At 45.2% G+C, this 12,228-nt stretch overlaps 1 protein-coding gene across 1 annotated transcript; it reads left to right on the top strand.

Moving 5' to 3' along the window:
- The first annotated feature begins 4,719 nt into the window (after positions 1 to 4,719).
- On the top strand, positions 4,720 to 7,940 carry LOC127208618 (prostatic spermine-binding protein-like). The gene is made up of 3 exons (XM_051168110.1): positions 4,720 to 4,786; positions 4,904 to 5,009; positions 7,430 to 7,940. Exons 1-3 carry the CDS (start codon positions 4,732 to 4,734, stop codon positions 7,938 to 7,940), a joined length of 672 nt encoding a protein of 223 aa, XP_051024067.1. The 5' UTR covers positions 4,720 to 4,731.
- The last annotated feature ends 4,288 nt before the right edge of the window (positions 7,941 to 12,228 follow it).

Genomic DNA, 12,228 nt, shown 5'->3' on the forward strand with positions numbered 1-12,228 from the left:
AAGCGAGGTGTTTAATTTTAATTGGGAATATTAATTATACAGGCCAAAGGAGGCCTTTGATTGCTAGACTTCAATACTCTGATAGCTGGACCTCGGTAGTCAGATTGAGAAGTTGGAGGAAGTGGCCAAATAAGGGAATAGGCCTTGGTGGCTGGCTTTAGGAAGGTAATCTAATGGTTTTTTAGCAAGGCAGAGGGAGTGGAGGGGAAGGGCAAGGCCTACCAGAGCCATGTTTGCCATGCGTGGGCTGCCTCGAGTCTCCTCACTTATTAGCCAGCTAGCCTAGCTGATTCGATAAGCTAATGGTTTGGGGGGTTGGGGAGATGGCTCAGTGGTTAAGAGCACTGACTGCTCTTCCAGAGGTCCTGAGTTCAATTCCCAGCAACCACATGGTGGCTCACAACCATCTATAATGTGATCTCCTGCCCTCTTCTGGTCTGTGGATGTATATGTAGGCAGAGCACTGTATACATAATAATAAATAAATATTAAAAAAAAAAAAGCTAATGGTTTGGCCAGAGACCTCTCTCTACCCCTCCCATATGCACTAGTTCATGCACCCCTACAGCATTTCTCATTGAATAGTCTGTATTTTTTAATAAGCACATGCAAACTTGCTATCCAGCCCAAAATGAACTACTTCCATCTCTCAAGTGCTAGGACTGCAGGTTGAAAGACCATGTCCAGTCTGTGTGATGCTGGGGACCCAACCAAGTGCCTTGTACATGCTAGGCATGTGCTCTACCAGCTGAGCAGCATCCTCAGGCACTGAACTGTCTTTTTATGGGTTAAATGTGCAATTTAATGTGTGCCATTTGTGTTTTAATATATGATAATCGGCTGATGCAGGCAGAAAATTAAACGGCTGTACCATTAGTGTCAGCAGGATAGACATATGCTCCCTCTGCCCCACAGTGGATGGCTAGGGGCATAATTGTGGTGTTGGTGGTGTCTACACATAGATAAAGCATTTTTGTGGCTGTACGAGTCCTGTGATAAAGCACCATGACCAAGGCAACTTAGAGAAGAAAGGGTTTATTTGGATGAGGAGCTAAAAGGTGGGGACAGTGTGGGAGCAAGTGGCAAGTCTGGCCCCTGCAGCAGCAAGCTCAGAGCTGACATATTCAGTTGCAAACTCACAGCAGAAAGGATAAACTAGAAATGATTTGATCTTTAAAATCTCAGAGCCCACACAAGTGATCAACTTCTCCCATCAAGGCTACAGCTCCTAAACCTCCCTAAACAGAAGCAAATACAGGAGTCAATGGAGGACTTTAAGGAGCCGCAGTGGTAAGTATTGCTATGTGGTTGGATATTTTAAGATCTAATGTTGCATGCACAAGATTGCAAAATTATCAAGATCGTATGTTTTGCTTATAGGGCCGGAGAAAGCACTCGATGGTTAAGAGAGCTTCCTGCTTATCCAGAGGGACCGGATTTAGTTCTCAGCGCCTGTGTCTGGAAGCTCACACTGCTGTGGCTACAGCTTCAAGGGATGTGACAGCCTTCTAGGACTCTGGTGACCCCTGCTCCCTCCACATATTTCTACATAATTAAAAATAAAATAAATCTTAAAAAAGATACTTGCTTCTGTTTTCTGATAGTTTTGTAAGGGAACCCAGAAAAGGTTCATTTAAGTATCTGCTGTTTATGTTGACGTCTTTTAAAGGACCATTTATAAATAATTATAATTTCAAAGTGATCCAAGTACATGTAACACCCAGTATAGCTGTGATTAAAAATGTATGCACACATCTAATAAAATAATAATAATTATGAATAGGTTTAAAATGTGGGTAAGGCCAACAGGATGGCTCAGCCAGTAAAGGTGACTGCTGCTAAGCCTGATGCCCTGTGTTCAGTCCCTGGGACTCACATGGAGGAAAGAGATGCTGGAGAACTGACTCCTGTCAATTGTTCTCTGGCATGCACACATGTACAGTGGCACATGTGCACCCTCACAGGATAAATAAACAAAGTTAAAATGTATATAGCTATATGCTTAAACTTTATATAAATGCTGTATAACACTTTTAATTTAAAGACAAAGAAGTCTTAGCTAGGAGTGGTGGCACACGCCTTTAATCCCAGCACTCAGGAGGCAGAGGCAGAGGCTGCTGGATCTCTGTGGGTTCAAGGCCAGCCTGGCTTGTAGAGAGTTCCAGGACACCCAGGATTATTGCACATGTAAAGTAATCTCTTTCATATGATACTCATTGTATCTGGATGGTCAACATGGAAATGGCAAGGAAAAAAAAAAAAAGGTTGTTTGCATCTCTATTATATCTTACCAACACCATCCAGATAAAACCATGCATGTGGGAAGCCATACTGGGTAAGCCAGTTCTGTGGCTGTATGTCATGACTAAGTAAGAGTTGTGTCATTGTATGAGATACACTTGAAAGTGAGCGCTACAAGCTCTGTCTTCAACTGACAAGAGGTCTGCAGCTTGGATTTCTGTCTGTGCTAAGACATGTGACCCCAGCAAGCCAAAGATTCTAAATTTTGTTTTAGAAGTAAATCACACACCAATGTGCGTGCGCGCAAACACACACACACGTTTCTTATGCCATGATATGACAGAAAAACATAGTTACTGCCTTGTTAATGAGTTTGAAAGAAAGGATGCTTAGAGGATGGATTTATAAGGAACAGTAAATATTAGTCTTTTCTGTCAAATTCTATAAAACTTGTATTTACTACAATGACTTAATATCATCCAATGTTGTAAAATGTTTATGTAAATCTTTTATTTTTTAATTTTAAGATATTTTTTGGTTTTTTGAGACAGGGTTTCTCTGTGTAGTCTTGGCTGTCCTGGACTTGCTTTGTAGCCCAGGCTAGCCTTGAACTCACAACGATCTGCATGCCTCTGCCTCCCGAATACTGGGATTAAAGGTGTGAGCCACCACATCTGGCCTTTAAAAAAAATGTAAATCTTTTAAAGAACTTCACATTGTAAGATATTTACTAAAACTGTTAACCTTCACAATTTAGAAAGATGTATCGAAAACTAAAAAAATATTTTGAGTTTTATTTTATTTTATATGTATGAATGTTTTGCCTGAATGTACATATGTGTACCATACGTGTGACTGGTCCCCACAGAGACCAGAAGCAGGCACTGGAGATAAGGGAACAGGAGTTACAGATGGTTGAGTCATCATGTGGGCCTGGGGACTGAACCCTGGTCCTCTCTGAGAGTAACACTTGCTGTTCACCTTTCTGCACCTCTCCAGCCTTTATGCAAAAACTAGGAAGGTTGCTACATTCCCAGAACTTGAGCAGCCCAACCCTTCCTGCTTTCCTTCATTTCTATGCACAGGACTCTTTTAAAACTAACCAACCAAAAAAACCAAAAGAGTGAAACAAGCGAGGTCTTTCTCCCCAGCTAATAAAAGACAGCCGTGAAATAACAACCCATTGAACTTCCTGCTTGATCTGCTGTTGTCAGTGGCACCTGCTTTGGACCGGAAGGAAGGTTTAGCCATGCTTAGGAGCTTTTGAAACCCTGAACTTATTTCTAACACAATCATTTAAAGTGAGATCAAACCAGACCTCATCTGGCCACTTCCTGACCAACAGAAGGTCACCTTCACTGCTTACTGAACAGAATACTGATCAAGGGGGTGAAAAAATGTGCAATTTCTGTCTTAAGAATATTTTTACCAGACTTTCATTTTCACGAGGGAAGAAATTTCTTTACTGTTCCCTACTGACCCAGTACAGAATTACAAAGCAAGCAAGCAAACAAACAAATAGAAAAGCAAACAAAAAACCCAGCCAACAGACGCTATCACCCTGGATCTGTGTGTTGCTTCCAACATCTGTGATAGGCACTGTTATCTTCAAGGCTGTCTTTCGATCAGCTACTCTCTGCAGATGAAGTGAGCACTATAGGCAAACACATGTACATCATTCTGGGTCAGGGGATGAAAGGGTCCTGGGGGAGAAAGAGGAAACAAAGTCCGAGATGAAAACTACTTGTTCAGTGTAGCTTGTAAAACCTGATGACATGGAAGTCCAAGGAATAGTAAGGCTGGATCCATTGTTCTCTTAAAGGCAAGATAAACTCAAACAAGATGAGTACACAGTAGGGAAACAGGTTGAGTACATAGTTTTGGATGGTCTCAAAGCAGATGTTCACATTGCTTGCAAGGTTGGGCAAAAGTTCAGATTCTGAAGGTCAGCTGGCTAGGCATTTCCAGAAGTCATGCCCACAATGGATATGGCTGAGTGGCACCAGGGTATAAAGAAACAACAGAAGGGGCTCAGGCCACACAGCACAGGTAAGATGGAGCACAGACCTAGCCTGGTGCAGGAGGAGAGGCCAGAGGGGGAAAGGGAGAAAGGCTGGAGCCAGCTACAGTCTGACCACGGAGGATGGATGGAGGGGATTGGAATATGGGGTTTCTCCAGGAGCACCCTTAGACTTTGGAGAGCCTAGTATAATATGACAACATGGGGTGTCTTGCTCGGCACTTAGTCAGAAGGCTAGCACAGTGACATAGGGGTGTCACAGTGTGGGCGAGTGTGTTAAAGCATCCCAGGGCTCTTCTGATGCCTTTTGAGTCTGTGGAGAAAGAGAGTTCCCGGATGTTCCCTTGTCTCACCTGGGCCATGTGGATCCCTTACACCTGACGTCCTTTCCTAAGAGCCTTGGTGAAGCCTTGACATCTCCCTGTGGCTGTCTCTAAGGTCCAGACTTGTGCCCTAAACCCTCAGGAGCCATGCTGCTGTTGATGACATTGGCTGTCCTTGCCAGTTCCACCTGCAGAGCCCAGGGTGAGTACCTGAGCCTTCTTTGTGGCCTCCACCTCCCTCCATTGTCTTGTCCTTGGCGTAAGGGCCTCAGAGTGAGGGAGTGGTCCTGAACACTCTCCTTCTCCCTCCCTTTCCCAGAAATACATGGCAACAGTGTTGGCACCTATTTCTACATTCGTGGTGAGGATCAGGGAGAACTCAAGGGCATCCGGGTCTACCTGACACTAATAAACAGCATCAAGGGGTGAGTAGGACACTGAATCCCAGGCTCTCCTGCACTGCACCCTGTTGTGCCCACTGCCTGTGTCTTGTGTAGAGCCCTAAGCTGAGCTAGCCTCCTCAGGCCTAGAATGCTTGGACTTGGGCAATGCTAGGAGACTGGTAGAGAGGGCCCTGACTTTCTAGTTCAGGAAGCATCACTGAGGCTTGATGGCCCCTCCTCAGGTAGATCTGGAAGCCTTAGTGCCTCTTGGAAGTAACAGAAACTGCTCACATGGCCTGAGAGATGTCCCTGTCTTCACAGGACATGAAATGTGCAGTCCACTCTGCCACTCTGACCTTTGCGCTGCCTCATAAAGCCAGCCATTCCCTCTAGACAGGCAGGTCTTGACTGTCCTCACCAGTGTCTGCCTCTGGAGACCTGTTGCTGTCCTAGAGTGTCACAGAGACCTTATGTTGCTGTTGCCAAGCTTGGCAAAGGCAGGCAAAGTCCCCAAGGTTAACAGAATTTCAGATGAACAATGAATACGCTTTTAGTGTGTGTCCTGTGCAATACTGAGGTTATCCTGGTCCTTAAAAATTCTATGTTGTGTTGCTGGAGAGAAGGCCTGGAGGATAGAGTGTCAGCTGTGCAAGTGTGAGGCCATCAGTTTGGACCCCAGCACCCATGTGAAATCTGAGAGCATCAGCACAGGCCTGTGACCCTACAGCTGTGGGTCATGGAGAACCAAGGAACTCCTTAGTCCAGCTAGACTAGTTACAACACTGAGCGTCCACATGGCAGTAAGTTAGATAGCCATAGAAGGGACAGTCAGTGGCCAGCTCTCTCCTCTACATGCTCATGTACAGACAGGCATACAGAAAATTGCAACACACACACACACACACACACACACACACACATCCCATTTGCATATAGCCAGTTGGAGTGTGATTGAGAAAGACACACACAAGGGCAAGCACACATGCACACATCACTCACACACACAATTCAATATTGACAACACAGATAAACTGTTTTTCCTTTTTAAGGTGATGAGGGTTTAACTGAAGGCATACCACTGTGATTTCTGTATAGTCTTCAGCCTTTAGTTTTGTGGGACAGGATCTCATTATGCACTGCAGGCTGGCCTTAGGCTTGGAATATTCCCACCTCACCCTCAGAACTCCTGGAGAGAGCATAGCTGGACTTTCCACATTGGAACCTAGCCTGGTGGCCCAGTCCTGTGATCTCAGCCACCCAGATGGCTGATGCCAGAGAATAGCAAATTTGAGGCCAGTTTGTGCTACTAAGTCAACCTGGACAATTTAGCAAAGTCCTGTCTCAGAATAGAAAGCAAAGAAAGGGTTGAGCCCAGCATGGTGGCCCATATGTCGGAACCCAGGAGGCTGAGCCAGGACAGTGTCCACCATCAAGAGTTCAAGGAAATCCTGGCTTCAGAGTGAGGTCCTGTCTCAAACAAATTAAAGGAAAGAAGAGAGAGAGAGAGAGAGAGAGAGAGAGAGAGAGAGAGAGAGAGAGAGAGAGAGAGAGAGAGAGAGAGAGGATGGAGCCTAGTGACTTGCCTAGAACATACAGGACCCTAGGTTCATAAAGCAGTAAGGCCTGGCAAGATGGCTCTGGCAGGAAAAGTGGCTTGCTGGACAAAATGACCACCTGTGTTTGATCCATGGACCCATTTAGTGGAACAAGCAAAGAAAATCTAATGTTTCTCCTCACACCTCCACTAAGGCTTTGGCATATGTGGACCTATATGGATAGAAACATACAAATACATACATGTACACATGTTCACACAATAAATAGTGAATCACTGTCAAAAATGAGACAATAACCATGTAACATGGAACATACTTGTACTGAAAATTACTCATGATGATCTGAGATATAATTATATTGGACATCCTTCCTGCATTTTCTATGGGGTCTGATTTGGTACTACACATTTTACCTCACAAGCAAAGAAAGAAGTTGGCTATAGGAATAGTCTAGAAGACTTGGACTGGTCATCTCGCTTCTTTCCTCAGTAGAACAGCTTCCAGGGCTCTCGTGTTCCCAACTGAAAACACAGTGAGAACAGACTCTGTGTCTCTGGTCTCAGCCCATGAGGTCTCCAGACCTTAGCAGTGTGGCTGCTGCCTGGTTTGTGGCTGATAGGGGAGGAGGCTCCAGAGGGGAAGCTATGAGTTGGGTAGACCCTGCAAAGGATTCGGGCTCAGGAGTGGATGGCAGTGACAGATCTAGCTGACAGGGTGCAGACGCCTGACCTGCGTCAGCCTCTCTGAGGGCCTATGAGGAGGGAAGGGTCTGGAAGAGGCAGAAAGAGGAAGGACTCCAGGCAGGGCACTTCTGGAGACTGAACTGTGACCAGGACACCAGGGCGTGGTGCAGATGTCAGAAAGAATCAACATTCCTGAGGTTGTGCTGACTTGATTTCTCTCCAGCGTCCAGCTGCTGTTTGGCAACAGGTGGAGTGATGTGTATGGAACCCGGTCACTAAAGAGTAAAGAGTTTCTTCTGAAAGATGGAGAGCATGTGATACAGGTGGATGGCAGCGAAGGGCTCTGCCTCACTTCCCTGAACTTCACTACTGACAAGGGCCGTGTGGCTTCCTTTGGTATTAGAAAGGGCCGTACCTTTAGTGACACTGGAGGTTCAAAAAAGGACCTAGTGACTGTCTATGGTGTGCACTCACCAGGCTTCTGCATCAAAGGGATGGGCTTCAAATGGGGACCTGTCCCAGAGCCCATGGGGAGCTCTGACGATTCCAAAGAGAAGGATGATGAGTCAGAAGGAGGAAAAGACAGTGAGAAAGATAAAGATGCAGATGATGATGATGATGATGATGAAGATGAAGATGATCAAGAAAAAGAAAAAGAAGAAGGCAAAGATGAAGATGATAGTGCCAAAGATAATGATGATGACAACAAAGATGCCGAGGAAGAAAATGAGTAAGTGAAATAGCATGCTCAGGACTCAGTCCTGCATCCCCACAATGCAGCATCTCCTCTCAGACAAGAGCACCCACCAGGAGGGACCAGTATCCCAGGTGACCCTGGGCTTGAGGAAGCAAACCAAGTAGCCTGTATCTCTGTGTCCAATAAACTACGTGCATCTGTGTGAGCCTGTGTGGTCCTTGTCACCAAATGGAATGGGTTGGGGATTCCCCAAGAACCTCCTTTACTTGTCCACTTTTGGACACACACCTGTGCTGTGAATTAGGATTTGCATAGAAGGAGCCTGGTCAAGTCATTAGGACCGAGGTCCCCAGCATGAGGGCAGCATCCAGACACTTCCTGTCTCAAAGCAGCGTGGGCCTGGAAGGAGAGCTCAGTGTGTGCTGACCAAGCTGGCAGGGACTGGCTCTGCAGTGGTCCCGTTTAGCTATATTTGAGCAGGTGTCGCTGCCTCCTGTTCCTCTCCAGATCCTTGTGTTGTCCAGTGTCCTCATCCTCTGCCTTCTCCTGTCCTGGTCACTAGCCAACCTTACTAAGCGGGGCTGTCTGCAAGGCCTCTCGCATCCAACTGTAGATTAAACCTAGGGCCCCATGTATGGTAGACAAGTACTCCATCAAGGAGCCCCATTTAGATTGTATGACATACCCCTCTGTTTATCTATCCACAAATCTGTATTTATCTACCATCTACTTTCTTTCTATCTATCTATCTATCTATCTATCTATCTATCTATCTATCTATTCATGAGATAGAGTCTCACATAGCCATTGGTGGCCTACTAGAATGCCAAGCCTGCTTAGCATAGAAAATAAGTTTCATCTCACTAGGCTCAAGCAATGATCAAAAACAGAGCTAGTCAGCAGCTCGGTGGACTGCAATGGGCAGGAGAATCTTTTGCCAATTCTCATGGCTTCCTTTCTCCCTGTACAGCAGCAAGTACCCACTGCAGAACTTTAGACTCAGAGATCCTTCCATTTTGATTATATTATCTCTCATGGCATGTTGATGGCAACCACATAATGTAAGTCAATGAATGTATACTTCAAGATGACAGATGTGGCAACCTTTGTGAGATGTGTAATATGATGCTACTGTCAAGGGAAGCTTGCAGAACAGGGTGATGAAAATGAGGGGATATTTTTCTCCATCCCAGTTAAGTGTATTCCCTGAGTTTTGTTCAGACTCCAGACTCCAGGGTACTGAAACCTCCAATCAACATTTAAAGTTTAAATTAGCTGGGTTACGTGGCACAGGCCTGTAATCCAAGGTACTTGGGAGGCTGAGGAAGGAGGATTCAGAGTTCATCACCTGGCTAAGTAACTTAGTGGGGCCTTGCCTCAAAAATTATTTTGAAAAAATTTTACTTTGGACTGTTTAAATATAATTAATTTTCATTTATTATGGGCATATGAGTGTTGCCTGGGTATGTATCTTTTGGCTTCCATTTTTAAGTTTTTTTTAATGTTAGAGAGAGAAACAGAGGAGGGGAAGGAAAGGGACACACACACACACACACACACACACACACAGAGAGAGAGAGAGAGAGAGAGAGAGAGAGAGAGAAAGTCAGGAAGAAAGAAAGGAAGGTGGGAAGGAAGGAGGCAAGGAAGGAAAGCACGCAGGCTCTGGATGGTTGGCACTGGTTAAGAGAGCTCTGACTGCCCTTGCAGAAGAACTGGCTTGGTTGCCAGCACCACATGGGGCAGCTCACAACCCTCTTTAACTCCAGCTCCAGGGGATCTGACCCCTCTTCAGGCACCAAGCATGAACAAGTTATACACATACATATACGCATGCAGACAACTGCTCACACACAGTTTAAAACATAAAGAAAAGAGCCTTAGACAGCTGGGCATGTTGCCCCACGCTTGTGATGCAAGAATTTGGTAGCGGTTAAGATGGTCAGGAGTTCAAATTTATTGTATACATCAGGGATCTCTAGGGTAGCAGAACTTTTAGAATCAATTTCTCTTTCTATAAATAATGAAAGGGGATTTATTAGGATGACATAGAGGATATGGTCAAACTAATCCAACAGTGGTTAGGGACGGAAATTGCTGAGACCACGAGGGCTGGATGTCTCCGTTGATTTTCAGTAGACACTGAATCCCAAAAGAAGGAGGCTGTAATGCCAGTGAAGGAATGGGCTTGGGCAAGGTGAAGTCAAACAGCCTCAGAGCAAAACCTTCCTTTCTGCATGTCCACATGTAGGCTTCCAGAGAAGGTGTGGTCCAGACTAAAGGTGTGTCTTCCTGCCTAAAAATCTGGATCCAAGGCATGTGCTTTCCAGCATCAGAGATCTAGATCAAAGGTGTGTGTCTTTCTACCTCAAAGTTTTGGACTAGAATTGGATTCACCTACTTCAAATAAAGCCAAGGGGGGTGGGGAATAAGAAAAGAAATTCTCTCACAGGTGTATCCTCCATTTCTGGATTGTAGATCATTCTAAATGTAGTCAAACTGACAATCAAGAATAGTCACCACATTTAACCTCAGTCAGCAAGTGTGAAGGTAAGTATAGGTTACAGGAGACCCTGACTCAACACAAACACAACAAAGGTACAACACAGAGCTTCACAAGGCCCTGGCTTCACTACTCGGTACTGAGAATGGTTTTTATAACAATTATAACAGGTTATAAAATTATGTATATATGTGTGTGTGTGTCTGATGGATCTGCGCACTGATTGGGGATGGGGTCCTTAGAGGCAGGAGGGCATAGGATCACCTGGAACTGATTAGAAGTGAATGTGAGTGCTTTGATGTGAGTGCTCTTAACACCTAAGGCATCTCTTCAAATCTCAAAATTATAAGAGAAACAAGGAAACTAAGAGAAAGATGTTCGTGTGAATTGTTGTGGTCCGAAAAACCAAAACAACTCAATCAGTCACAAAAGTCCAGCAGAGCAAGATCTTTACTGAATTGTGCAGCAAAAACTGACCAGTCAGGGACAACAGCACAAGCGTAGGAGCTGACTGCCATGTCACCTGGGTACTTAAGCAGATGATAACAATTTACAGTACTCAGGCCAAAGAACAGACTCAGGAGCTGAACTTGGACCCTGAGCCAGAATGCTACAGAGATTTTAAGTCTATAATCCACAAACAGCTTCCCATTAATGAGGATTTAGGGAGAGAGACTTTCTTTTCTTTTCTTTCTTTTTTTCCAATATTTGTTTATTATGTATACAGTGTTCTGCCTGCATGTCAGCCTGCCTGTCAGAAGAGGACGCAGATCTCATTGTAGATGGTAGTGAGCCACCATGTGCTTCCTGGGAATTGAACCCAGGACCTTTGGAAGAGCAGACAGTGCTCTTAACCTCTGAGCCATCTCTCCAGCCTGAGGGGACTTTCCTTAGGAACCTGTCTTGTGGTGCACTTTTTCTTTTCCCAGTGGTTGGGGTACTCAACTGAGGCAAGGTGGCCTGACTAGCATTCATGTCTCAACTTGCCAACCAGTATGTCAGGTACCCACATCCATGCATCTTATTGCCAAGCAGGATGCCAGTGTCCCAGTGAGGTCTTGGGAACTTAAACTTCATTTAACACCATTCAAAATGGAAGTTTTATTCAAGGTGGCTCTAGAGCGGCTCCTTTTTGCAGGATGTCCTGCAAGCAGGGCTGGTGGGAGACAGTGAGCAGGTGCGGTATGGAAGCCGGTCTCCATGCCTCTCCAGCTCTGCCCTTGCTGTGTTTATCCTGCTGATTCAGCTGATGCTCCCTCATCCTTGAAGACAAGCTCAAATGTCCCATCCTCCAGGCAGCCTTTCTGACAGCCCTTCCCTCCTCCTTTTGTCTAACCTGGCATCTGCGCACTAGACTGACATGCTTTTCACCATCAGTTGCCTCTTTACTTGACCACTGGGGACAGACAGCCAAGACAGCTGTTGGAGCTGCCAGAGCATAGGCTTTCACCATAAAAACTGGTAACAGGAGGAAGAGGTGAGAAGACCTACAGTTAGGGTCAGGTTACCCACCATGCTCCAGGGATATTTCTCCATTACTGCTTGGCTCTACTTGCTATTGGAAGTAAACATAAGGTTCTGGTGTTGAATGAAAAATTATTCTTTCTTTATTAAAAGACACAGTAAAACATTAAGGCAGTAGCTCTTTAACTAGCTAGTTCCCCAGCGACAGACACAGACAGACTATGATTTATTTGTAATCTGTAAGCACTATGCTGGGCAGAATCTGAGCTACTCTAATCCTAGCACCTTTAAAACCAACTTAAAAGCCAACCACCTGCCAATCTGATGACTCCCAGGGCAGCTTCGACTCTATCAGTCT

The sequence above is a fragment of the Acomys russatus genome, chromosome 25 (genome assembly GCF_903995435.1).
Source record: "Acomys russatus chromosome 25, mAcoRus1.1, whole genome shotgun sequence".
NCBI lineage: Eukaryota > Metazoa > Chordata > Mammalia > Rodentia > Muridae > Acomys > Acomys russatus.